The following is a 26,409-nucleotide window of genomic DNA, read 5'->3' as shown; positions in this document are numbered from 1 at the left end:
GGCTGAAACATAGGAACCTCTAATTGCACCCCCTAGTCTCCAATAGCCAGTGATGAGCCTTGGACACCCCTACCTGACCATTTTACTGTAGACAGTGCATTTTCATGCCTCCCACTCACCTCCTATCTTCTCCCACAGGGAAGGTGGGGGTATATAGAAGAGAAGCCCCTCCAGCCTTTCCAGTGTCTCTCCTGCTCCTCCTTCCCAGGGGAGTGGGCTTTGGGATGGGGTTGAGGGGTTGGCATGAAATCCTAGCAGCAGGGTACCCTGTGCACAGATACAGTCCTTATTCTTGCGTCTCCAAAGTTGGCATTGAGGCTTTATTTTGTGCGCTGTATGAGTGAAGTCAATCTTCAACTCTTCTTTCCCTGATACATTCCGGAGTAAAGGGGTGGGTAGTTGGTGGAACAGCAGTGCACTGGGCCATGTGTGGCATGAGCGGCTGGTCAGACGACCTCAGGGCTGCAGCCCACGTGTGTCTCCTATTAGAGGAGGGGGTGGAGGCGATGGAGTGCCAGGACATGCAGTTGTTAAACCCAAAGCCTACAAGTTTGAAGGGAACCAGACCCTCTGAGGACGGAGGGCAGAGGGGCAAGGGGGCTCCACGGACTTGGCAGGCAAAGCTGCCGAAGAATAGTCATACACTCTTAATGCAAGCTGTGCTTTTCCCCTTCAAAGTGGGTTCCTCTGCTTTGTGAGCCCTTATCCTCTCCCGAGAGAAGCAGCAGAAGAGAAAACCCAAAATGAGTAGTGGAAGTTATGGGTGCAACTCTCTGAAACTGGTTTTCTGAAATAGTTCACAGATAATGCAACTGATTTTTCTGTTGTCTGGCATTGTTCATTGTGGCCCCTCCCATGACCAGAAAGGCTGAAGGGTCTGCTGGTTTCCTCTCTGAATAAAGGAAGAATCAGGTCACCTAGGTTCTCTAGCAGTAAGGGAGTGGGCTGACCTGGGGTTCCTACTGGTAAAGGCGAACAGTGATGGAGTTCAAGGAACTTGATATCTTTCCCTCCACCCAAATTGCATCCCATCTCTTGACACATCTGGGCCATGGGTGAGAGGGGGCAGGAGCTCTAAGTCCGATGGTAGTCCCCCCGCTGACCCCCAGTCTTGCTAATGAGCTTGATCTCCCCCAATACGATGTCCCTGCTGACAGCCTTGCACATGTCATACAGGGTGAGGGCGGCCACAGCAGCTGAGGTCAGGGCCTCCATCTCCACCCCAGTGGGGCCCTGGGCCTGGCAAGACGTCTGGATCGCCACAGCATGGCGTGTGCTGTCCAGCTCTAGCCGCACCTGGACATGGCTCAGGGCCACGTGGTGGCACAGAGGAATCAGCTGACTGGTCAGCTTGGCTGCCTGGATTCCAGCCAGCTGGGCCACCACCAGGGCATCTCCCTTCTTTAGCTGGTTCTCTTGGACGAGTTTAAAGGCCACAGGCCCCAGGAGGACCATGGCAGAGGCCACGGCCACCCGCTCCGTGTCTGGCTTACTACCCACATCTACCATAGTTGCTCGTCCTTCTGTGTCCACATGGGTCAGTTGGTCTGAGGTTGACAGGGTTCCTGAGTGGCTGGCAGAAGCCTGGGACAAGGGGCTAAGGCACTTCGGGTTAGTGTCTGAGTCTGGGTGGGAACTGTAGTGTCTCTGAGGGGAGCCAGACCCCAGCTGCCATTGGGCGAGGGAAGGGGTCTGGGGGACTGGGCATCGTTTCCACAAAGTTGACACCTGGTTGGAGACACTCGGTCTGTGTCTCAGACCCTGAATGCTGAGTGGGTCCCAAGAGGAAGTATTTGGAAGGGCTGGTGGGGAATCTTGGAGCATCAGAAATAATCCTGGAAGGCAAGAAGAAAAGAGAAGAAACACTTAGCCCAAAAGGTCATTCTTTTTCCCACCTCTCCTCCCAAACATTTCCCTAACCCACTTGAACTTCTCTCTTTCACACTGGGGAAAGAGGAATGAAGGACAAAAAGCAAAGTGAGAAGAGATAAAACAGAAGGTGCACAGATGGAGGGTCCCCAGAACACAAGTGTACAGCCTTTATTAGGTGCTACACCAGACAAACAGCCCCACCAGTTTCTGACTGTCCTGTAGTGGTGGTGTGGGAGGTACATGGGCTGCCCTCCTCACAAAAATTCTCTTAAGAAACACCTAGCCTTGGCTGGTGTGGCTCAGTTGGCTGTCATCCCGCAAAGTGAAAGGTTGTCAGTTAGATTCCTAGTCAGAGCACATGCCTGGGTTGCAGGTTCAGTCCCTGGTTGGGGCACATACGAGAGGCAACCAATTGATGTTTCTCACATTGCTGTTCCTCTCCCTCTTTGTCCCTCCCTTCCCCTTTCTGTATAAGTAAGTAAACAAATAAATAAAATATTTAAAAAAAAAGAAACACCTAAGATCTGAAGACTGAAGCCTGGATCAGATGACCTCCCTATGTCACTCCATTAAGAAAACTAACAGTGAGGTCCCAGCCTGAATTAGCAATTATGGGCCCTCTCATCTTCACATTCTCTATGACCAATTAATAACAATCATATCATTGACAGACTAGCTACTATTGGAAATATTTAATCTACTTAAACAATGTCTTTCAAGCCTCCTCAAGCACATCGGAAGTGCATACAGAAGGACAGGCTGATTCCCACAGTCCCCAGGGCCTTAGGAACCTCACAGGCTCTTGTCACTCAAAGGGTGGTCAGCGGACCGGCAGCACCAAGCACCACCTGAGAACTGTTAGAGAAGCAGAATCCCACCTCAGACCTCCCAAATCTACATCTGACATAACAAAATCCCCAATGATTCATGAAATCCAGACAGGCCCTCTTGGTTTCTAGAAACCAGACTAGTTATTCTATATCCTGCAGAGTAACCATATACCTAACGAGGCCAAACAGGTCTCTCAACTTCCAGCTTTCCATCATGCTCTGGACACCCTACCTTGTCAATGTCAGAAGCACATGCTCTCTTCTAAGGGGGCCATCAAGGCATCCCCCACCCCTTGCCATCAAGCTGTCCCAGCGTGGCTCAAGGCCCAACAAGTGGACTATGATGCTGGAGGTGGGGACAAGAGATGATCAAGTTTGCTTCCCAGTGAAGCTCTTTGGTGAGTGGCCTTTCCTTCTCTGGGTGGCTAATGTGGAAGGGTGGTCCCTGGGCTGTCCGCCCCACTGCAACCTACTCCCTTCTGTGCTGTGGGCTCATTCTGCTCCAGCCTCTGCAGAAAAGTATCCCTTCCCCTAGTTTTTCTCATTGCTTTCTCTTGCCTAGCAGTACAATTCAGGGGCCCAGGTCTCACTGTGGCCAAGGAGGCAAGGATGCCCTGCTCTAGTCTGGGCCTTGTGCCAGAGGGTAACAGCACCCCTGAAGCTCCGACCAGCTCATCCTGTTCCCCAGGCAGGAGACCACAGCCCTGTGACAAAGATGTTTTTGTTTGAAGCATCCTCTGTTTAACGAGAGATGTCGTAATCACTCAGGTCTCCGGGAGTTAGGGAACTAGGAAGTTGAGGCCCTGGCTGTGTCTTCCCTGACAAAATGAGTAGCGTCTTCAGCTGGCTGCCCCAAGCTCAGCCCCACACAGAAGCTCAGAACACATTGCCCAATGGGTGCTAATGGTCCAGATGCACCCTGAGCAGGCCCATAATGCACAGGGGAACTGTACCCAACCTGGGACATTCTAGAGCTGAGGACAGGGTCTCTCTCTTATTCAGAGAACAACTTAGTGATCATTAAATCTAAAGGACTGCACCCTGATTTCTGGTGAGATCAAAAGATTATTTTCATGACAGGTTTAGTGAGGGGGAGCCATGCACAGGAAAGAACAGAAGCAGTAAAGGCACAAAGGGGTATGAGAGGATGAAGGAGAAACTTAAGAAAAATAAGGCTGAGAATATCAGGGTGAAATGCAGGATCTAAGGGTGCCTCATGGCAGGAGCCCCACCCCACAGGAGCCCCCAATGACAAGGGTGAGTGGTTACGTACTGCTGGGTCACCCACCGATGAGGATCATGGGCCGGTTCTTCATCTGGGAGATGTTGAACATGCCTGGGGTGAGGGGAAGATGGGGAGTACAGGAGAGCAGGAAGGGGAGAGAAAGCGGGGGAGGAGGGTTCAGTGATACAAACATGGACACAGTGGAGTGACAACCCACGCACGCACGCACACTCATCTATGAGCACCTGACAAAGCCCCCACTGTGTACTGCAGGGTCACCCATGACCGAGCCTAGAAGCCTGTGGATGCCAGGACCTGCCCTCCTGACAGAAGGCAATGTGTGGGAAGAAAGAGGGGCAGTAACACCCCTTTTTCTCCACCTAATAAAATAGCCCAAGAGAATTCAGTGCCCCCTCTCCTGCACAGCCTCAGCTGTGTCAGCTTCCCGAAGAGGAGAACCATCAACACACCCAAGACCTAGGGGCCCAAAGGGGGTGACTGGGAGCAAGGACAACACTGAATCTCCCCTGGCTCCCTGCCTGGCTGTCCTTTGTATTCTCAACCCAAACTATGGCATCCCTCCTGCTGACAGCGACCGACTCACCAAGGGCCTTGCCTTCCCCACTCCTGCCCCTTACCTGCGTGCTGCCGCTTCTTCCTGCCCACGGCGGCCCCAATGATTCTCAGCAGCTCCTCCTCGGAGGCCCCAGCCCGCAGGTGATCCCGTAGGGATACCTCTGAGTTCCCAAAGAGGCAGACCTGTGGGGTCATCATGGGGGCAAGGATGACATGCATTTACCCCTGAGCCTTGGCCCCAACCTTAAAGACCCCCATGGTCTGAGCACCAGTGCTCAGACCTCCCACGGCCAGGGCATAGTCAGGCAGGACTTCCCACAGTGATGGGCAGAGGATGGAGGAGTTAGAGATGCTGAATGTCAGGAAGCAAAATCAGACATGCAAGGCCTGTCTCTGATTTACAATCATGTCACCTTCAGCTTGTAGACTGTACTTTACAAAATTAAAGAGTTGGCAACAGAGAGAGCACATCAAAATCCAGATCCATACCTTTTCCTAGACATTCCATGAAATGGCCACTTCATGGCCATGAGAGGACCACAGTTAGTTGGAGCTGAGTCCTGGCAGTTGCCTCTGGACATGCACGTTCCATTCCTTTCAGTTCCTTCCTGGGCCCTTGCCTCATAGACATTGCCCACATGTCCCTGTCCTAGTCCAGTTTGTGACCCCTGACTGGGGGCAGGTCAGCAGAGGGCTGGTGGCATGGCATCCTGAGCCCATTCAAACTTGACTCAGTGCTCCCCAGCTCTTAGAGAGGCTGAGTGCTCTGGGGGGCCCACAGGTAAGTAAGGCAGTTCTGTGGGGGAAGATACCTGCCATCCTCCCACAAAACCTACTGTGTGCCAGCTCCATACAGGGGACTGTGGACTCAGAGACAGAAGAATGTCTGAGAAGCCCCTGAGGGCAGAACCCACCAGAGAAGACAGGAATGTGATCTAAACAGAGGTAGGAACGCCTACTTCACTGCGCTGGTTAGTCCCATCCCTCACTCCCCAACCAGGCCCCAGGGGACACTCTCTGCCGCCCCTGTGAACTTCACCTTCCAGGTCCCCCTCCAGCTGGCTTCCACCTGGGTGTGGCTGATGAGCAATAAGAGGGAGAGAGGAAAGAGGCTGGGTGTTTGCTCCCTGCTTCCTCCCTATTCTGACTTGCTGGAGTGGCTGCTTCCCTCCATAACTAGCACACCAACCAGGAGGCCACTCTGCCAGCCTCCCGCTCTCACTGGGCCCCAGTGACACTGCCTCCCCTGTTCTGGTTTCTTGCCCCCCGGGGGTGGGGACAGCTACTGCTCTTGGAATATCTTAGGATGATTTTTTTTGGATCTGAACCCAACCCACCTTCACCCCCACCTCCACTTCAATCCTAACCTGCTCCAGAAGTTGACCAGCTACCTGGATGCCTCTCTCTCTTCCCGACCAAGTGCCCTCATCCCCCCTTCTCATTTTCACCTTACACTCTTACATATTTGGGACATTGCTAAATGGTCATCTAACCAGGCTTCCAATTTCCACATTCAACCTGTGGATTATTCCTCCTAAGACACCAGTGGGAATCCTGTTCCCCAATGCTCAGAAACTGCACAGTGCACCACTGTCGACAGAACACTGTGCCCCTTCCGCCTGCGCATTCAAGCCCCCACAATGTTTCTTCCCCTATCTGACTTCACTCTGTCCTGGCCATACTAGGATGAACCCCAGATATGCCTCCTCCTGCCCTCACTTCTACCCCAGCCACCCTTCAAGGCTCACCGAAGTCCACCCCCCTTATGATCTGCTGGGCCCCTCGGCTGACACGGCATCCTGCACTCACACACATGATCAGCTTTGTCTGGTCTCACCAAGGAGGCTCTGTGCCCCCAAAGGGCAGGGGAAGGCCTATGCCTCCCTGTTCTCTGCCCCCAGGACAGAACGACAGCACACACTCTTAGACATGAGTAATGGAGGCTGGTTTCAGAACTGGCAGAGTGCACAGTGACATTTCACACCCTCAAAGTGGTAGCACTGAGTCCTGGAAACTGGACCCAATGAGCTGCAAGTTTCTTCAGGGACCCAAGGAAGAAGGGAAAGAATCAGGGTGATGGTTCCACAGGGGCCATGAGCCCTTCCCCTGCTGCCCCCCCCCACATGCCCTCCACAAATCTGACCCAGTTGCACCAACCACCCTGTGTGCCCTGCTGGTCTCCCCTCCAATCAGGGGGCACTGGCAGGAAGACTTTCACAACACAGAGGTGAGGAAGGGGATACTCACCTTGAGGTTCCCATCAGCTGTGATTCGCAGCCGGTTACATGTGCCACAGAAATGCTCAGACATGGATGTGATGAAACTCACCTGACCTCGGAAGCCAGGAATTTTAAAGGCCTGGGCAAGGAGAGAAAGAAGGGCAGTGGAGGGGACATGGGAGGAGATGGCCCCTGAGCGTCAGCTCTCACTCCCTGGCATCAGAGCCCCCAATCCACGGCCCTCTGCAGTGCAGCCCTTTGGAAGGGAACACCCAAGACCCTCAGACAACAGAAGACTGTGGTACATGGATGGGATGAGCTCTCTGCCTGTGCCTGGTCTGCCTGAGAGCAAACCTGCCGAGCACACGGGGACCTGTGGGCAACACGGCCAGAGCAGGCCCCGGGGAGAGAAGACTGAGCACCCCCTCCGCCACTCACTGGAGTGTGTCCTAGGGCAAGTCACTCAAGCCCTGTCCCATGGCTGGTCTGCCTCTGTATCTAGGGGAAGGGAGGCTGCTGTGACGGTACTGACACGCTTCCTGCTAAATGGTACTGTCCTGAATCACTGCACTCGACCTCAGTATGGCCCCTGCCAGCTCTCCCATCCTAGGGTGGAGGCAGGACCTTCCTCCCCACCCAGCCCCCAGGCTGCCCCCCAACCTTGGCTGTGCTGGATTCCTCCTCAGGCAGCTTCTCCAGCTCTGGCCACTGCTGCCGGAGGGTGTCCAGCATCTCTTTGTAGCTGACCATCTTCTTGAAGTTCCACCTGTTGCCTGTATTGGGGTTGGAGGCCTCTGAGTCACAGTGCTGTAGGAGTGCAGGGGAAGCCCGTCCTCCCACACAGCCCAGGAATCAGTTCTCTCGGAGTCGAGGTCAGGTGGCCCTCCCTGAAAAGCCTCTGATGCCCCATTGTAGCCCTAGTCTTAGCACCTGCCTGGGCCCCGCCCCACCACCCCTGTAGACATTTCTGCATACACAGCACAGTTTGAGGTCAGCAGCACCTACAGTGCAAGCCAGACCTCACCGCCCCACTCCACCCTTCCCAGGGTCCCCATGCTCTGTTGACAGGCCCAGCCTCCTCTCCCCCCCCCCCACACCCATCACTGACCATCAAAGGGCATGTACTCTATGAAGCGCACATCCAGGGGGAGGCCCTCGGTCAAGGCCACAAAGTCCAGGAGCTCGTCTTCGTTCAGGCCTCGCATCACTACACAGTTCACCTACCCAGGGGACAAAGGGACCATGAGGGCTGTTCCCCAGGTTTTGCAGGGATGACCTTTGAAGATCCAGAACTTGCCTTGGCTCTCCACTGGAGGTCCCAATCCTTGCCTTACCCTACAGGGCTCCTTGGATTGGGGGATCCCATGGGGCCACATTTCCCTCCTCCATTGTGGGGTGAAGGGCAGAGCTGGATGCAGTAGATAAGGAGGTGTGGTGGGGGGACATGGAGCTGAGATGGGCCGGGAGCTGATAGGGAAAGGCCAAGCCATGGTGGAAGGGACAGGAAATCAAGGGCCAGTAGCAGTGGCATGTCCTCACCTTCACAGGGCTGTAGCCCAGCTCGATGGCCTTGTGGATACCCTCCATGACCTTGTGGAAACCTGCAGGGAGCAAGAGAAACAGTCCAGGAAACTCCTCCCTCTCCCGGGCCCCCTCACACCCACAGGGAAAGGAAGTGCCAGAGCTGCACAGAGTCTCAGAGACCCCTGAGTCCGGGGACTGGCAAGCATTCTCTGTAAAGGGGCAGATTGTAAATATTTTAGGTTTTGCAGGCCAAGTGACAAAACTGATGATATTATGGAGGTTTATTCATACAGATTTTATTGACAAAACTCAGAATATAATAATAATTGAGTATATTTTTATAATATAGGTCTACATATGGAATGAAAGAAATGAATTATTTTTATAGGGATAATATTTTGCTTGACTTGGGTTCATAGTTAAGTTAATGTTCCCTATCATTAAAACTGATTGCAAATGTTAGTTGCAAAATCCATACTTAATTCACAGGCAGTTAAAAAGCAAGCAGGGACCTGATTTGGCCCCTGGGTCACAGTGTGAGCCCTCTTGGTCTACAGGAGGAATCGGAGGCCCCAGAGAGAAGCAGTGTCCTGCTGGAAGCATTATGCGGCATCTCTCAGAACGCAGGTTTCCTGACTTCCTTATCAAGGCTTTCTCCTCGATAGCTTGTCTGTTCATACAATTTGCATATTCCCAACAAGCACCTACTGTGCACAGGAGTTGTTCCAGGGCTGGTGAGCATTTCCTATGCATGTGGTTCTTATCTATCTTTGTGCTTAACCCCAGGCTGGCTTGTCCTCACTCTGGCTCACTCCTGTATCCAAACATTCGAGCATTTACTGATACTGGCCCATCCCATCCCCTGCCTGCAGAGTTTGGTGATCATGTGTGTTTCCCAGCCAGGACATCATGCTGAGGGAGGGTGGCCTGGGCATGGCCTCCCTGGTATCCTTGCAGCATTTCTGGATGGCCCAGGGAGGAATGTGCACCTCTCATACAAAATGTGGCTCTAGGATCATCTAGAACTTCTTTCCTCTGTAAAGCACTCTCTCCTCCAATAGGAGGCAGTGGACACGGGAGTCTGAATGGGGAGGAAGATCCAGTGTTAGGGCACACAGTCCCCAGTCCTGGGCTGGGGGGATGTGGGGGATACAGATGTGTGGGGAGGTGGGGAGGGTAAAGCCCACAGACACACCTTCTACTTTCCTACCTCAGAGCTCTGGCTGGTCCTCAGCTGAAATTCCCCCTCAGAGTAAGCTCACTGGATATGAATCCCTGTCCCCCCAACACCTCCCCGCCAGTTGCTCAAGGCCCAGTGCTCTTGCCTCCTCTTTGAAGCCCTCTAGGTCTCCCCAAGCGGGAGTTCTCTCTCCCTCTCTGTGCTACTTTAACTGACACCACTAGACAACTAAATCTAGTGGCATCACACCTTTTGTACCTTAGTAGGCTGTCCTACAGGGCAATGGCAATGTCTCCCTAGTGCCTGGAGCAGCCCTTTGCAGAGGGCAAGGACTCACAAGTACTTCCTCAGCACATGGAGGGGTGTGACCCCCTCAGCACAGCACAGGGAGTCACACTGTTAGATAAGAACCTCTGCCCCAACATGAGGCCCAAGACTCGAGGGACCTGAGAGGGTGGTGGCCTAATGAGACCCAGGGCTCTGGCCAGTCCACCTCTTCAGCCCCACCTTCCCTGAGGAAGCCCAGGGAGGTGGCTGAGGAAGTGCCTGTGCAGAGGGCAAAGGGAGAGGTGTATATCCAGGATGGGCACAGAGAGCACCACTGGGGGTGCCGGGGCACCCACCTGGCAGTGCAGGCACCTCAGGACAGCTGCTTCTGCCCTGTGAGGCCCCGCATTTCTTCAGAGCTCATTATAACCAACTCATCCCAGTGTGCCAGGGACTATCTTGTTTTAAAACGGAAAGTCTTGAGTTCTTGAAACCTTGTTAGTCCTGGGGTAGGGGGAAAGGCATGGTAGGCATGGCCACCATAGCTCTTAGCATCTGATCCCCAAAAGTCCCCAGGGATGTGGCTATAAAGGCAAGGGACATTTGGTCCCGGTGAGGGGTGAAGTTAGGCTTATTTATAGCCCAGATACCAAGAGCGAGATACTAGGCCTCTCATCATGGCCCCAGCCCCAGCTCTCAGTTACAGGGACCTTGGAGGGACACCCTCTCCTGTGAGTTGCATCTGATCACCTTTCCTGCGGACGATGAACTCAAACTTGGCTGGCACCAGTGTGTCCAGGCTGATGTTGATGGCACTCAGGCCAGCTTTCTGAAGCTGAGGCAGTAGCCGGGCTAGGTTGATGCCGTTGGTGGTGACACCGATGGTCCTCAGCCCCTCCAGCTGATGGAGCTGAGCTGTAGGGAGAAGAGGAGGAAGTGTCAGCCTACTTGGTTTTGGTGAGGCCAGGGGAAGGGCTGAGTCCAAATAAGATGCATGGAAAAGGAGCTTTTTGTAGATCTCAACTCACAAGGCTACTTTAGTTAGAAACATAAGAATAAAAACAATGATAAAAATAACCAAAACATTAGATACTCAGTGTTCACTCTGTTAGGGGCTCTGCTTAGGGCTTTCTGTGCATAAGCTCATTGAAGAGTCACAATAATAAAGACCCCCATTTAACAGATAAGGAAAGAGAGGCTCGAAGAGATTGAGAAAATTGCTTCAAGTGGCACAGCTAGTAAGAGGATGCTTTGAGAATGAAAATCATTTGCATTTGACCCCAGAACTATGCTCTTAATAATTAACTCATAGGTCCTGATACTCTGGTTTAGATTATGCACTAAACTGACTCCTCCAATCCACCAAAAATTTCTAGAAATAATAGGATATTTAAAAAACCCCACCCTGACTGGTGTAGCTCAGTGGGTTGGGCATCATCCCCCAGACTGAAAGGATACCAGTTCAGTTCCAGTCAGGTCACATGCCTGGGTTGTGGGCCAGGTCCCCACTTGAGGGTGTTCGAAAGGTAACCGATCAATGTTTCTCTTACACATTGGATGTTTCTCTCCCTCTTTTTCTCCCTCCTTTCTCCTCTCTCTAAAAATAAAATAATTAGCCCTGGATGGTGTGGTTCAGTGGATTGAGTGCCAGCCTATGAACCAAAGGGTCACCCATTCGATTCCCAGTCAGGGCACATGCCTGGGTTGTAGGCCAAATCCCCAGGAGGGGGCATCTTGAGAGGCAACCACACACTGATGTTTCTCTCCATCTCTTTCTCATTCCTTTCCCCTCTCTCTCTAAAAATAAATAAATAAAATCTTTTTTTTATAATAAATTTTATTTAGTTACTTTTCAAGTACATTTTTTAATCTATTTCTCCCATCCCACCCCCCCACTCTGTCTCCCCCCTCCCTCCCATTTCCTCCCCCCCAGTCCTCATCCCTGTGTCTTTCATACTTGTTCCTCAAAATCCCTCCCCCTTTTTCCCCTTAAGTTCCCTTCCCTCTCCCCTCTGGTCGCTGCCCACTTGTTCTCTATTTCAGTGTCTTTATTTTTATTCTGTTTGCTTGTTTGTTTTATTCTTTAGCTTCCTGTCAAAGGTGAGATCATATGGTATTTGTCTTTCAATGCCTGACCTATTTCACTCAGCATAATGCTTTCCAGTTCCATCCATGTTGTTGCAAAGGGTAGTAGCTCCTTCTTTCTCTCTGCTGCATAGAATTCCATTGTGTATATGTACCACAATTTTTTGATCCATTCGTTTACTGATGGGCACCTAGGTTGCTTCCAGCTCTTGGCTATTGTAAATTGTGCTGCTATGAACATTGTGGTGCATAGGTTCTTTGAAATTGATGTTTTAGGATTCTTGGGGTATAATCCTAGCAGTGGAATTGCTGGGTCAAAAGGCAGGTCGATTTTTATTTTTCTGAGAAAATTCCATACTGTTTTCCATAATGGTTGTACCACTCTACAATCCCACCAACAGTGAACTAAGGTCCCCTTTTCCCCACAACCTCTCCAACTACATAAAATCTTTTAAAAAAATTAATTAATTTTCAAAAACCACAATAGCATTGAAAGGCAAGAAAGAATGTCTTTGATGGCCCAGAAAAGTGGAGAAATACTGAAAGACAGAAAGCAGGGGGAGATAAAATGGAATGAGGAGACCACAAGCCAAAGCACACACGGAAGAAGGTTCTGTACAAAGTGGGAGGGTGACGAGCATGCACCATGCTTAGCAGTCACATAGACAGGGAGTAGAAGGGTCCTTGGTTATGTTAAGGAGGTTGCCTTTCTGCAGAATTATAGCTGGATAAGTTGGGCAAGTTGGCCTTCTTCTCATTCCTAGAAGCAGGAAGAAGGCAGCAGCGTTTACCCCCAAAATAGAGTGCTTACACTAGCCAAAGTGGGTGGGGGGAGTCTCGAGTAAGCTGCTGATGCTCAGGAGACACGGGAACCCTGAAGCCCAGAAGCCTAGCAAGACCTCATGTCCCTGTCCACAACCTCAGGGGCAACCAGCATAAGCAGAAACAGCAGTGGCAGCCAGGCCAGGATAGCACAGAATCAGCAAACATTTAAAGACAGTGCTGAGAAAGAAAGATAAATTCCATAAATAGAGAAAGGAAAGAGGAAGAAGTGAGAGAGGTAAAAGAAGATGATTCTTTTGAAATTCTGAGTTAGATGAACATAGATGCAAAAATCCTCAACAAATAGTAGCAAACCAAATTTAATAATACATTAAAAGGCTCATACACCAAGATCAAGTGGGGTTTATTCCAGGGATACAAGGATAATTTAACATCCACAAATCAATCAGTGTGGTATACCACCATTAATAAAATGAAGGACAAAAAACTTATAGTCATCTCAATAGATACAGGAAAAACACTCGACAAAATCCATCATATATTCAAGATAAAAACTCTCACCAAAGGGATATAAAAGGAATGTTGCTCAACATAATAACGGCCACATTTGGGCCATATCAGTTCTACCATGAACATCATACTCAATGGTGAAAAGCACAAAGCTTTTTCTCTGAAATTGGGAACAAGATAAGGATGCCCACTCTCACCACTTCCATTCAACACAGTATTAGAAGTCTTAGCCAGAACAATTAGGCAAAAAATAAATAAATAAAAGTCATCTAAATCAGAAAGGAAAAAGTAAAACTGTCACTGTTTGCAGATGACACAATGTAAAACATAGAAAGCCCTAAACAGTCCACCTAAAAACTGTTAGAACAAACAAATTAAGTGAAGTTGCAGGATACAAAGTCAATATTCAACAATCTGTTTCCTTTACACTAATAACAAACTATCAGAAAAAACAATTAAGAAAACAGCCCTATTTACAATTACACTGAAAATAGTAAAAAACATAGGAATCGATTTAACCAAGCAGGTGAAAGACTTGTGCACTGAATACTCTGGAACACTGATAAAATAAATTGGAAAAGACACAAATAAATGGAAAGGTATTCTGTGCTCATGTCCTGAAAGAATTAGTATTTTGAAAATGTTCATACTACTTAAGGCAATCTACAGACTCAATGCAACCCCTATCCAAATTCCAATGGTATTTTTCACAGAAATGAAACAAGAATGCTAAAATTTGTGTGGACCCACAAAAGACCCCACATAGCCAAAACAATCTTGAGAAAGAAGAACAATGCTGGAGGAGGCATCATGGTTGCTGATTTCAACTTATGTTGCAAAGCTATAGTAATCAAAACAGTATGGTACTGACACAAAAACAGATACATAAATCAATGAACCAGAATCAAGAGCCCAGAAATAAACTTACAAATATATGTTCAATTAATTTAAGGCAAGGGAGCCAAGAATATATAATGGAAAAAGGAAAGTCTTTTCAATAAATGATGTTGGGAAAACTGCACAGCCACATGCAAAAGAATAAAACTGGACCACTGTGTTATACCATACAAAAAACTAACTCAAAATGGAACAAGGACTTCATATGAAATGATAAAACTAGAAGAAAAACAGGTGATAAACTTCTTGATATTGGTCTTGGTGATGAGTTTTTGGATCTGATATCAAAAGCAAAGGCAATAAAAGAAAAAATAAACAAGCTAGACTACATCAAATGCTGTTTATTACAGCATTATTTAAAGTAAACCAAGACATGGAAGCTACCTAACTGTCCATCAATATATGAATGAATGAAGAAAATGTCACACATACACAAACACAAAGGAATATTCATCCATATAAACCCAGCCACTTGTGACATGGATAGACCTTGAAGGCAATATACTGAGTAAAATAAATCAGACAAAGACAAATATGGTATGATATCATTTATATGTAAAATAAAAAATTTAAAAAATGAAATCACAGATACAAAAAACACATTTGTGATTGCCAGAGGTGGATGGCGGGAGTGAGTAAGATAGGTAAAACGCAGTCAAAAGGTATAAACGTCCAGCTGTAAATCATTCCTGGGGAAAGTAATCTGCAGCATGGTGACTAGTTACTAATACTCTATTGTATATTTGAAAGTTGCTAAGACAGTAGATCTTAAAAGTTCGCATCACAAGAAAAAACATGTATAACTAAGTGTGGTGATGCCTACTAACTACATTTATTGGGGAGATCATTTTGCCGTACATACAAATATCAATTCATTATATTGTACACCTGCAACTAACACATGTTATGTGCCAATTATATCTCAGTACAAAAAAATCAGAGTTAACATTCTCTAGGGTTTAAATATTACATTCTGAAATGAGAAAAAGAACTAATTAAAACTCTAGAAAATAAAATATATATGGTTATAGGAAGACACATTCTTTATGGAGATAAAATACATATAGTTATAAAAATATTGAGATATATAGAAAGTTATAAAATATATAATTACAGAAAGAAAGTAACTTGATGAGAAGAGCATGGACACATATGAAGAGCAAATAAGCTGGAACACTCAGCAAAGGAATTCTCCCAGGTCGAACACAAGAAACAAGAAGGAACAACAAAATACACCTACTCACATTTAAATCTAATACAATCTAGAGAAAAGATACTGTGTCAAAATGTCCATGATGGTTATCTTTGGTCAGTAGTATTATTATATGTGATTTTTACATTTACTTGTCTAGAGATAAAACTCATTTCAAACCATATGAACGCATGAATCTTGGTGAAGAATCAGCTTAGCTCTGCAGAAGAACAGAATCCAGGGGTGAAGTGCCCAAGTGAAGACTGGAAGAAAACTGAGAAAAAGGCAGCAAAAAATCACAAATCTAACCATCAGTTCAGATGTGTTGTGCAGAAGTGCCTGTGCTCATGGTGTAGGACTAGCATTGTGTGACCTTTCTACAGAGAAGTTATGTATGGTACTTTATAAAGCCTTTGATCTAAAATTTCCATTCTAAGAGTTTACCTAAGGAAATAATCATGGATGTAAACAATACTTATTTACAAGGATGATTATTAGAGAGAAATGCATAATAAAAGGCAGGGGGAAATCATTCTGACCCAACAATAGAAAACTGGCCAAATTCTAGGGGTGTCTGACCTTTTGGTGTCTCTGGGCCACAGTAGAAGAAGAAGAGTTGTCTTGGGTCACACATTAAATACACAAACACTAATGAAACTAATGAGCAAAAAAAAAAAAGGCTTTAAGTAAATTTAGAATTTTGTATTGGGCCTCATGCCTAGTGATCCTATCCTGGGCCTCATGAGGCCCATGGCCGTGGGTTGGGAACCTCTAGATGATGGAGTCTATGCAGTCAAAAATGACTCTGCACAATAATTTGCTAGAATGTCAAGAGATAAACACGCTATAGTAAGTTCAGGAAGCAGATTAAAAATAGTAGCTAACATGATTTCACTTAAATGTGGAATCTAAAGAACAAAATCAATGAACAAAACAGAAACAGGCCAACAGACACAGAGAACAAACTGAGGTTTGCCGCATGGGAGGGAGGCCAGGCGTCTGGGCGAAAAAGGCGAGATGACCAGGACAAATGGCCAGTTACAAACCAGTCACGAGGATGTAAAGTACAGTGCAGGGAATGTAGTCAATAATGTTGTAATAACTAGGTACTAGGTGTCAGATGGGTACTAGACTTATTGGGGGAGTGACTTTGTAAATTCTATAATTTTCCAACCATTATGCTGTATACTTAAACATAAAATAATACTGAATGTAAACTGTAATCAAGAAAAAAAAAGTAAAAAACCAAACCAAATCAGTAGTTAAAAACTAAATGCAGAAAAAAACAGTAGGCTGACAGTGGTTGCTGTTTAAAAAGTTATATATTTTTGGTTTATCTGAAATAAACATGTATTACTTTTGTAATAAGAAAATAAATTTTTAACATAAAACTTGTTTTAAACAAACAAACAAACAAGCAAAAAACCCAAAAACTTTACTCTGGGGCTCTGCCAACAAGGGAAATTAGCAGTAGTTGTCGGTTCCCTCCATAAAGGGAGATTCCAGAGAAACACAGAATCCAGCACATTAATATAAGAAAATCTTGAGAAACTCATAGAAAGATGGACAGGCCTTTTGAACTGGTATGGGGGAGGGCGGCTGTAGCCTGGGGTTGAAGGTGGCTGGCAGAGAATGCAAGCATAAGTGAACAAGGAGGTTCAACTAAGACCTAAAGGAATGTCATATTTTAGACATTCAGGAGGTGCCGTTCTCATCATAATTAAAATGAACGGCAGCCCATGCAGCTTCACATGACAAGGCCGGTCATTTGGTGGGGAGGCAAACATGAGTGAATAACTGATGTTCTGAGGTCTTGAGCTCCCGACACCTGTCAAAGACTAAAATCTGGCATTGATCCTTTTTCTATTAAGCAGTGTTATGTTTGTTATGTGCCATGAAGTCAACTCTGACTCCTGATGACCCCATGAATGAGTGATGTCCACATGGACTGTCCTCAACAGCCCTGCTCAGCTCCTGTAGACTCCTGCCTATGGCTTCTTTCATGGAGTCTGTTCACCTCGTATTTTGGTCTTCCTCTTTTCCTGCTGCCTCTATTTTCCCAGCTTTATTGTCTTCTCCAAAGAACCCTTGTTCTCATAAAGTACCAGAAGTAGAACAGCTTCAGTGTTATTATCTTTGCCTCCAGTAATGTTCTAGGGTTATTTGTTCTAGGACCCTCATCTTTCTGGCAGTCCAGGATATCTGTAAAGCTCTCCAACACCATACTTCAAATGAATCATTTTTTCCTATCAGCCTTCTTCACTGTCCAACTTTCACATCCATTCATAGTAACTAGGAATACGAGTGTATGGATGATCTTAGCCTTGGTGTCAAATGACACATCTTTGCCCTTGAAAATCTTTCCTAATTCTTCTATTGCCCTTCTGAGTCTCAGCCTTCTCTTGATTTCTTGGCTGCAGTCTCCATTTGAACTAATGCTGAAACAGAGCAAGCAAAATCTTTAAGGTAGAGAATAAAGGCATGGAAATTGTTAAAGCTATTTTTATTCTGTAGTCATCGTTGTCTTCCTGATGTTCACATGCAGTTCTGCTTTGACACTTCCTTCTTTCAAATTCGTCAGAAGTTGTTTCAAATCATTGCAAGTAAGATGGTGTCATCTGCATTTCTTAAGTTATTGATGTTTCTTCCACCAATTTTATTCCTCCTTCTTCTGAGTCTATCCCAGACTTTTTGTATGATATGTCCTGTATACAGATTAAATAAATAGGGACATAAAATGCACCTTTGCCTGTAGGAAACTATTCTTTCTCTCCATATTCTGTCCTGGCAGTGGCTTCCTGTTCACAACACAGGTTACACTCCAGGACAATCAAGTACTGGGGCACACTCATTTCTTTCAGAGCAACCCATAGCTTTTCATGATCCAGTAAAGCAGTTGAAGGCTTTACTGAAGGTTTTATCAAAAGTCTGTAAAACAGACTGACCTCCTCCTGAAATTGTCTGGAACTTTCCCGTACCCAGCATATGTTTGCAATTAGACCTCCAGTGCCTCTTCCTTTTCCAAATCCATCTTGAACATCAGGCATTTCTTGTTCCACATGAGGAAGAAGCTTTGGCAAATCACCTTAAGCATCACTTTACTTGCGAGGGAAATTAGAGCAAGGGTCCTATAGTTACTGAACTCCTTGACATCTTCTTTCTTGAGAATTGGGATGTATATCAAACATTTCCAGTGCCATAAAGAAAGCTAATATTCTAGGGGAACAAACTTACAGGCTAAACTAAGGACACCCTGTAGTACAACTTGTGCCCCTCAGAAAAAGATATCTAAAATATGAGCAATAAAAGAAAAATTATTAAAACAGATATATCAGGTATGTAAAATAAACATTATAAATACAGTAAAAGTAAAGGATATTTACAACATAAACAAAAATTTTCATTAAAAAACAAGGGAAAATACTAAGTAAAATATGATTATAAAATAAAGAACACAAGACAGAAGATGAACAATAATATACACAGAGGAGAAATTAGTGAATTAGGAGGCAGCATTAAAGAGCTCTCCCAGGAAAAAGAAGAGAGATTAAGAAATCAAAATATAATTTAAGAACTGTGGAGGCTATAAGTAGAAGGGGCAACATCTAGATAATAGAGGTCCCAGGAAAAAAATTAAAATGGAAGACTTCCACTGAAGATGGAGGCGTAGGTGGAGACACTGTGCCTGCTCACGCAACCAAATTTAAAGTCAACAAAGATTTAGAAACAAAAACACAACCAGAACAGACAGGAAATTGAACTGTATCAAAGTCCAACAACAAGGAACCATTCCTCCAGACTGGTAAGAGGGGCAGAGTTGGTAGCCAATGGAGAGGGGTCGCAGTAGGAAGAGGCGGTGGTGAGCAGAACTGGGCGTGGGGAGGAATCGAGCAAACCCAGTGAGATGCATGAGGTGGTTGGCTTACTACGGAACACATTCACGTGCAGATAAATCAGGCAAAAAAAGGGCAATGAGACAGGCTGAGCAACCCAGGACCCCAGTGCCAGGAAATAAAGCCTAAAAGCACCAATTGAAAAAACTTTCGGGGGTCGAGGTGCCAGGAGAGGCTCCTAGCCTCACTGGAGAGTTCGTTGCAGAGACCCACAGGGTCCTAGAACATACACAAGCCCACCCACGCGGGAACCAGCACCAGAAGGGCCCAATTTGCTTGTGGGAAGTGGCAGAGGGGACCAAAATCCGAGAGAGCATGGAACAAGCACCATTGTTTCCTCTCTGACCCCACCTCCACATACAGAGCCACAACCCAGTGATGTGGGTTGCCCTGCCCTGGTGAACACCTAAGACTCTGCCACTCATACATAATAGGCATAACCTGACAAAAAATGGCTCAATCAGAAGAACAAACCAAAGCCCCAGAGCCAATACTTTTAAGCGACCAAAAGATAGCCAACCTATCAGATACACAGTTCAAAGCACTGGTGATCAGGATGCTCACAGAACTGGTTGATTTGGGTCACAAATTAGATGAAAAAATGAGGGCTACACTAAGTGAAATGAAGCAAAATGCACAGGGAACCAATAGTAATGGAAAGGAAACTGGGACTCAAATCAATGGAGTGGACCAGAAGGAAGAAAGAAACAACCAGACAGAAAAGAATGAAGAAATAAGAATTCAAAAAAAATGAGGAGAGGCTTAGGAACCTCCAGGACATCTTTAAACATTCCAACACCCAAATTATACGGGTACCAGAAGGGGAAGAGGAAGAGCAACAAGAGGAAAACTTACACGAACAAATAATAAAGGAGAACTTCCCCAATCTGGCAAAGGAAATAGACTTCCAGGAAATCCAGGAAGCTCAGAGTCCCAAAGAAGTTGGACCCAAGAAGGAACACACCAAAGCACATCATCACTACATTAGCCAAGATTAAAATGAAGGAGAGAATTCTAGAAGCAGCAAGAGATAAGGAGACAGTCACCTACAAAGGAGTTCCCATCAGACTGTCAGCTGATTTCTCAAAAGACACCTTACAGGCAAGAAGGGGCTGGAAAGAGGTATTCCAAGTCATGAAAACCAAAGACCTACAACCAAGATTGCTCTACCCAGCAAAGTTTTCATTTAGAATGGAAGGACAGATAAAGTGCTTCTCAGATAAGACCAAATTCAAGGAGTTCATCATCACCAAGCCCTTATATGAAATGTTAAAGGGACTTATCTAAGAAAAAGAAGTGTAAAAATATGAACAGTGAAAGGACAGCAAAATCACAGTTATTAACAACCACACCTAAAGCAAAAGCAAACTAAGTGGCCAGCTAGATCAGGAGTGGAGCCACAGAAATAGAGATCACATGGAGGGTTAGCAACGGGAGTGGGAGGAGGAGAAGGGGGAGAAGGTACAGAGAATAAGTAGCATAGATGGTAGGTAGAAAATAAATGGGGGAGGGCAAGAATAGTACAGGAAATGTAGAAGCTAAAGAACTTGTGACACATGGACATGAACTAAAGGAGGGGAAGGTGGGTGGGAAGGGGGTGTGTAGGGTGGAGAGGAATGAAGGGGGGGAATGGGACAACTTTAATGGCATAATCAATAAAATATATTTTAAAAAATAAAATGGAGAGAAGAAAATACATGAAGAAACAATGGAGAACATTTTCCCCAACTTTAAAACAAACCGCCTAGTATTGAAAGAACAATTTCAATGTCAACAGAATGGATGAGGAAAAGCCTATGTTAGACATATTCTAGTAAAAATTAAGAAAGTCAGATACAAAGAAAACACTCTAATAACTTCCAGGAACAAAGAGCATACCACCTGCCAAGAACAAGAAAGGACAGACCTTTCCCAACAGCATACTGGCTGTAGGAGACAATGCAGGGAAACATAATAAAGAAATGAATCTTGAACCTAAAATTTTGTATGCATTCAAATAACATTATCAAACTGCTACTACTTTACAGCCTTATAAAAACTACCTGGCTTGCCAGATTTAATTAGATTTGCTATCAAAATTAGATTCCCCATTAGACCCACACTGAAAAACTGTTAGAGGAAATAAATGAGATGAAAAACAGATTTAGAAGATGCAACAATTATGGGAGATCAAACACCTCAGTAAAGTTTGTTGTTATATTAAAAAACAGTGTGCTTACAAGAGACACAGGGGAAGACTATTTGTGATAACCTACAAGATAATTGTAGAAAATATCAACAATAAGTGGGTTGGCAAAATCAAGGGCCTACACGTGTTAAAGTTCTTGGGGAGAAGGAGAAATCATTTATTTAAAAGCCAAAAAAGAAAAAAAACCCTCATAAAAAGTATGGCAGATAAAAGATTGTAGAAACAAGTCCAAATATGTCAATAATCACAATATAGGTAACTAGAATAACTGGTGAGTTACCAGGTAAAAGTCAGAGATGGTCAAATTTGATTTAAGAAAAAAACCAAAGTGGCAGCTAGGCACTGTTATAAGAGACATTTCTAAAGGATAAGAACACACAAAAAAGTTTATAAAGTAAAACAATGAAAATAGATTGAAGTTTTACTACAGCTATATGCAAGCTGATACAGCTTTAATAAAATAAAATACATACATGGAGGTCAGGCCCAACAAATTGTCATGGAGAGAAACTCACTACACGGTGATACAAGGTTTAATTTATGAAGAAGACAACAATTCTAATCACATGTAAATCTAATAAATGTCCTCAAGGATATGTAAAATAAAGGGCAATAATACCTCTGACAGAAATGAACAAATCTGCACATTTATTATTGGCAGGCCATGCTGATAGGAAGCCAGTAAAGACAGAGATATGACCAGAAGACTGAACAATAAAATTAATCAGCTGGATCCAAGGAAGGAATATAAATATCTCCCTCCAATAATTAAAGATGCACCATTCTCTTCAAGCACACACAGAACATTTACAAAACTGCCCATATACTAGATCATAAAATATCTCAACAAATTCTAAATAATTACCATATAGATATATTATCCAACTACCCTATGCTTAAATTATAATTTAATAATAAAAATGTAAGTGAAAAATCCTCACATATTTGGAAATTAAAATCATTACTTCTAAGTAGTCCACGAATGAAAGAACAAATCAAAATAAAGTTAACAAATATTTAGAACTAAATATTATAAAAGCAATAGGCTATCCCAGGATGGAAGCAGGAGTAATAAAATGGAATACAAATATACCATAAGAGGTTCAACAACTCCAAACGCTGGCTTGTTGAGTAGCACACCAGACAAACCTCTGGCAAAGCCTATCAGGGGGAAAAAGAGATAAGGCACAAATAAAACACATTAAGAATAAAAAAGGACAAAATTGCAAGTAAAACTGAGATTGAAAAGATAATAAGAAAATATTACCAATAGTTTCACACCAATAAATTTAAAATCAGAAATAATGAATGTCTAAAAATTTAAAAAAAAAACCTACCAAAACTGATTTCAAAGAAGTAGAGAACTTGAATAGTACAATAACTATTCAGGAAATTGAAACAGCAGTTCAAAATCTCCCTGCGAAGAATACACCAGGCAGAAACAATGTTACAGGTGAGATTAAACTTTCAAAAGTGATTACCAGTGGATTGAGCGAGATTGCATTCGGAGGGTTACATTGATGTTTCTCTCCCTCTCTCCTTCCCTTCCCCTCTAAAAGATAAATAAATAAAATCTTAAAAAAAAAAAGTGATTACCGCAGTTTAATATAAACTCTTGCAGATAAAAGAATAAGAGGGAATACTACCTGCTATGGTCTAAATGTTTGTGCCCCCAAGCTCACATGTGGAAGGCTAATATCCAATACGATGGTATTAAAAGGCAGGGCCTCTGGAAGATGATTAGGTCACGAGGGTACAGTGATTCGCACTCGCGTGAAAGAGACCCCACAGGGCTCCCTAGCTCCTTCTGCCATGTGAAGATGCACTCAGAAGTATTCCACCCAGAAGGGAGCCCTCACCTGACCATGCTGGCACCTTGATATTGGACTTCCAGCCTCCAGAACTGTGAAAAATAAATGTTTGTTGTTTATAACCTATCCAATCTGTGGAATTTTGTTATAGCAGCCTAAATGGACTATTAAGTTTCAAAAACTGAGTTAGGTCAAACGACCTAACTGAGGTCAACTGAGTTGACCTAACTCAGTTTTTGAAACTTAATACCGAAATTATGGAAAGGAAACTTATAAGACTATTTCATTCATGGATATAAATGCAAAAATGTAAATAAAATTTAACCTACTAAACCTAAAAGTAGATAAATACAAAGTATACCAGGGCTAGGTTGAGTGTATTACAGATTTAATATCAGAAAAGCTATAAATGTCATTCAGAATAGTAAAGAAAAAAATCATAAATTATCAAAACATACATAAAAATGTATAATAAGAAGACTTAGTAAACTAGGAAGGTAGATTCATTACCTTATAAAAGTTTTTTATAAAAATAAATTGTATAAGAAACATTCTAAATGAGGAAACATTAGAGGCAGTTTCATATTGCCACTATTATTCAACATTGTACTTAAGATCCTAGATAGTGAAATAGGACAAGAGGAAAGTAAAGGCATACAAATAGGAAAGAAAAAATAAATTATCTTTAGTTGCAGATGATATGGTTGCTAGTATAGAAAACACCAAATAACCTAAACAGACATATCGTAGCATTCACAGGAAAGGAAAGTCAATAAATCAACAATAACGGAATGAGAAAATTTAATTTAAAAAATGACACTGTATCTGTCAGGATCCTAGTACAAAATAGAATTCACCCTAGATTGTTAAAATAAAGAGACTTTATTGAAGGGGCTACTTACAGAGGTGTGGGCAGAATTAGGGACCCCAACAATGAATAAATAGTACAGCACTCAGACTAGCAACACTGGGGACCTACTACTATACTTAGGGCCAAAGGGACATGAAGAGGAGATTAAGTTAGGAGTCCAGTGAAGTCATCATGGAGGAGAGGCTGCCCAACAGGAGTTCTAGTCCCAGAAGGAATACAGCTATTGTCAAAAAACCCAGTGTAGAAATAGTGCAGGGAGCAGTAAGAAATAACCTGACCTCACTGGCTGACCCAACCCACAGGGAACTCAACAGGCAAGAGATTCTGGGTGGTGCTGTGCCCTGGGTTCAGCTACCTGGAGCAAAAAGCAAGGCAAAGAAGGGAGATGGCTTTGGGTTGGTGGGTACATGAATAAAAATGGTGTTAATTATCCCCAATTTGACATACAGATTTAATACAATTAAAATCCCAACAGATATACAAATAATGAACATTCTGAAAAGGAAATTACAAAAACAATCAATGTATAATACAATCAAAAATAATAAAATGCTTAGGATTAATCAAAGAGAAAGACTTTGAAATGAAAACTTTACATTGCTGAAAGAAGTTAAAGAAGACATACATGAATGGAAACACATCTCATGTTCATGGGTTGTAAGACTTACTGTTAAGTGTCAATATTACCCAGAGCAATCAACAGAATCAGTACAATCTCTATCAAATTCCCAATGACTTCTTTTGTAGAACTAGAAAAGCCCATTCTAAAATTCAAATAGAATATCAAGAGGCTCTGAATAGCCAAAATAATGTTGAAAAAGAACAAAACAGAAGGCCTCACACTTCCTGATTTTAAAACCCATTACAAAGCTACAGTAATGGAAACAGTGTGGTACTGGCCTAAAGACAGACATACAGGCCAGTGGAATAGAATGGAGAGACCAGAAATAAATGCTCACATATACAATCAACTGATATTTAAGGGGGCTGCCAATAGTTCTTTCTAGGGGGAAAGAACAGGGGTTTATTTTTCAACAAATGAGGCTGGGAAAACTGGATATCCACATGCAAAAAAATGAAGTTGGACCCTTACCTAATACCATATACAAAAATTAACTCAAAGTGGATCAAGGACCTAACACAATAAAACTCTTGGAAGAAATCACACGGCAAAAGGTTCACAACATTGGATTTGGCAGTGACTTCTTGGATATAACTCCAAAGGCACAGGCAACTAAAGATAAATGGACTTTGTGACAATTTTAAAATTTGTGCATTAAAAATCTATAGAGTAAAAAGCAACCCACAGAATGAAAGAAAATACTTGCAGATCTATCCCACTATGGATTAATATCCAGAATAACAGAAAGCTCCTAAAATTCAGTAATAACAACAACCAGAAAAACCAACTGAGTTCAGATGGGCAAAAAACTTGAAAAGATATTTTTCTAAAGTAGATATACAAATGGCCAATAACCACATGAAGAGATGTTTAACATCACTAACCATTAAGCAAATGGAAACCAAAACTGCAATGATATACAACCTCATACCTATTGTGATGGCTACTATCAAAAAGGTTAAAAACGAGTGTTGGCAAGATTGTGTGGAGAAACTGGAGTGTTTGTCACTGTTGGTGAGAATGTAAATGGTACAACCACTGTGGAAAACAGTATGGAGGTTTCTGAAAAAATAAAAAATAGGACTATCATATGACCCAGCAATTCTACTTCTCTCTCTTTGAAAGCTGGATCTCACAGAGGTACTGCTATCCCAGGTACATAGCAGCAACATTCACAACAGGTAAAAGTGGAAGTAACCTAAGTTGACCAATGAATGGATTATCAAAATGTGGTATATTCATAAATGGATTCTGCCTTAAATGGAAAGAAAATTCTATAATATGCTATGACATGGATGAGCTTTGGGAACATTATGCTAAGTGAAATAAGCCAGTCACAGAAGATACATACTGTATGACTCCACTTATATGAGGTTCTTAGAGTAGCCAAAAACCATAAAGACAGAAGTACAATGGTGATTGACAGGACCTGGGAGGAGAGGGGAGAATCAGGATTTACTGTTTAATAGATGGAGAGTTTCAGACTTACAAGATGAAAAGAGTTATGACTATGGATGGTGGTTATGGCTGTACAACAATGTGAACATATTTAATATTACTGAACTGCATGCCTAAAAGTGGTTAAGATAGTAAATTTTATGTTACACGTATTTTAAAACAATAAAAAACCAAAAATAACCCAACAGAATTTTCCATGGAATTTGGTGAGCTGATTCTAAAATTCACATGGACAAAGCTTAGCACAGCTATAGTGCTGTTGGAAAACAAAGAGGCTTCCTGCCCTGCAGGATGGCAGACGTACCTCCCACACAGCGACAGTGACGAAGACTGCATGACACTGGCACAGAGACAGACAAACTAATTGAAAGAACGGAACAGAACCGAAATCAGAGCAATGCCCACC

The 26,409-nt window shown here is 44.0% G+C and overlaps 1 protein-coding gene across 4 annotated transcripts in view; it reads right to left on the bottom strand.

Moving 5' to 3' along the window:
- Positions 1-297: 297 nt before the first annotated feature.
- MOCS1 (molybdenum cofactor synthesis 1) overlaps positions 298-26,409 on the bottom strand; it is a 39,457-nt gene continuing 13,345 nt past the window's right edge. For 2 of the 4 annotated variants that reach the window (XM_037146199.2, XM_037146201.2), the window contains 8 exons: positions 10,444-10,608; positions 8,262-8,323; positions 7,831-7,942; positions 7,383-7,495; positions 6,751-6,861; positions 4,566-4,686; positions 3,991-4,038; positions 298-1,835 (listed from right to left, as the gene is read on the bottom strand). In XM_037146199.2, the coding sequence (XP_037002094.2) occupies positions 1,075-1,835; positions 3,991-4,038; positions 4,566-4,686; positions 6,751-6,861; positions 7,383-7,495; positions 7,831-7,942; positions 8,262-8,323; positions 10,444-10,608 (1,493 nt within the window). In that variant the 3' untranslated portion in view covers positions 298-1,074. Of the gene's footprint in view, positions 1,836-3,975; positions 4,039-4,565; positions 4,687-6,750; positions 6,862-7,382; positions 7,496-7,830; positions 7,943-8,261; positions 8,324-10,443; positions 10,609-26,409 lie in introns of all 4 variants that reach the window. The other 2 variants (XM_037146202.2, XM_037146200.2) reach the window with 2 other exon arrangements.

This window comes from Artibeus jamaicensis, unplaced genomic scaffold (genome assembly GCF_021234435.1).
Source record: "Artibeus jamaicensis isolate MK-2021 breed Jamaican fruit bat unplaced genomic scaffold, CSHL_Jam_final contig_1803, whole genome shotgun sequence".
Classification (NCBI taxonomy): Eukaryota; Metazoa; Chordata; class Mammalia; order Chiroptera; family Phyllostomidae; genus Artibeus; species Artibeus jamaicensis.
Note: the sequence above shows the minus strand (reverse complement) of the source record. Positions and strands in the feature narration are given on the sequence as shown.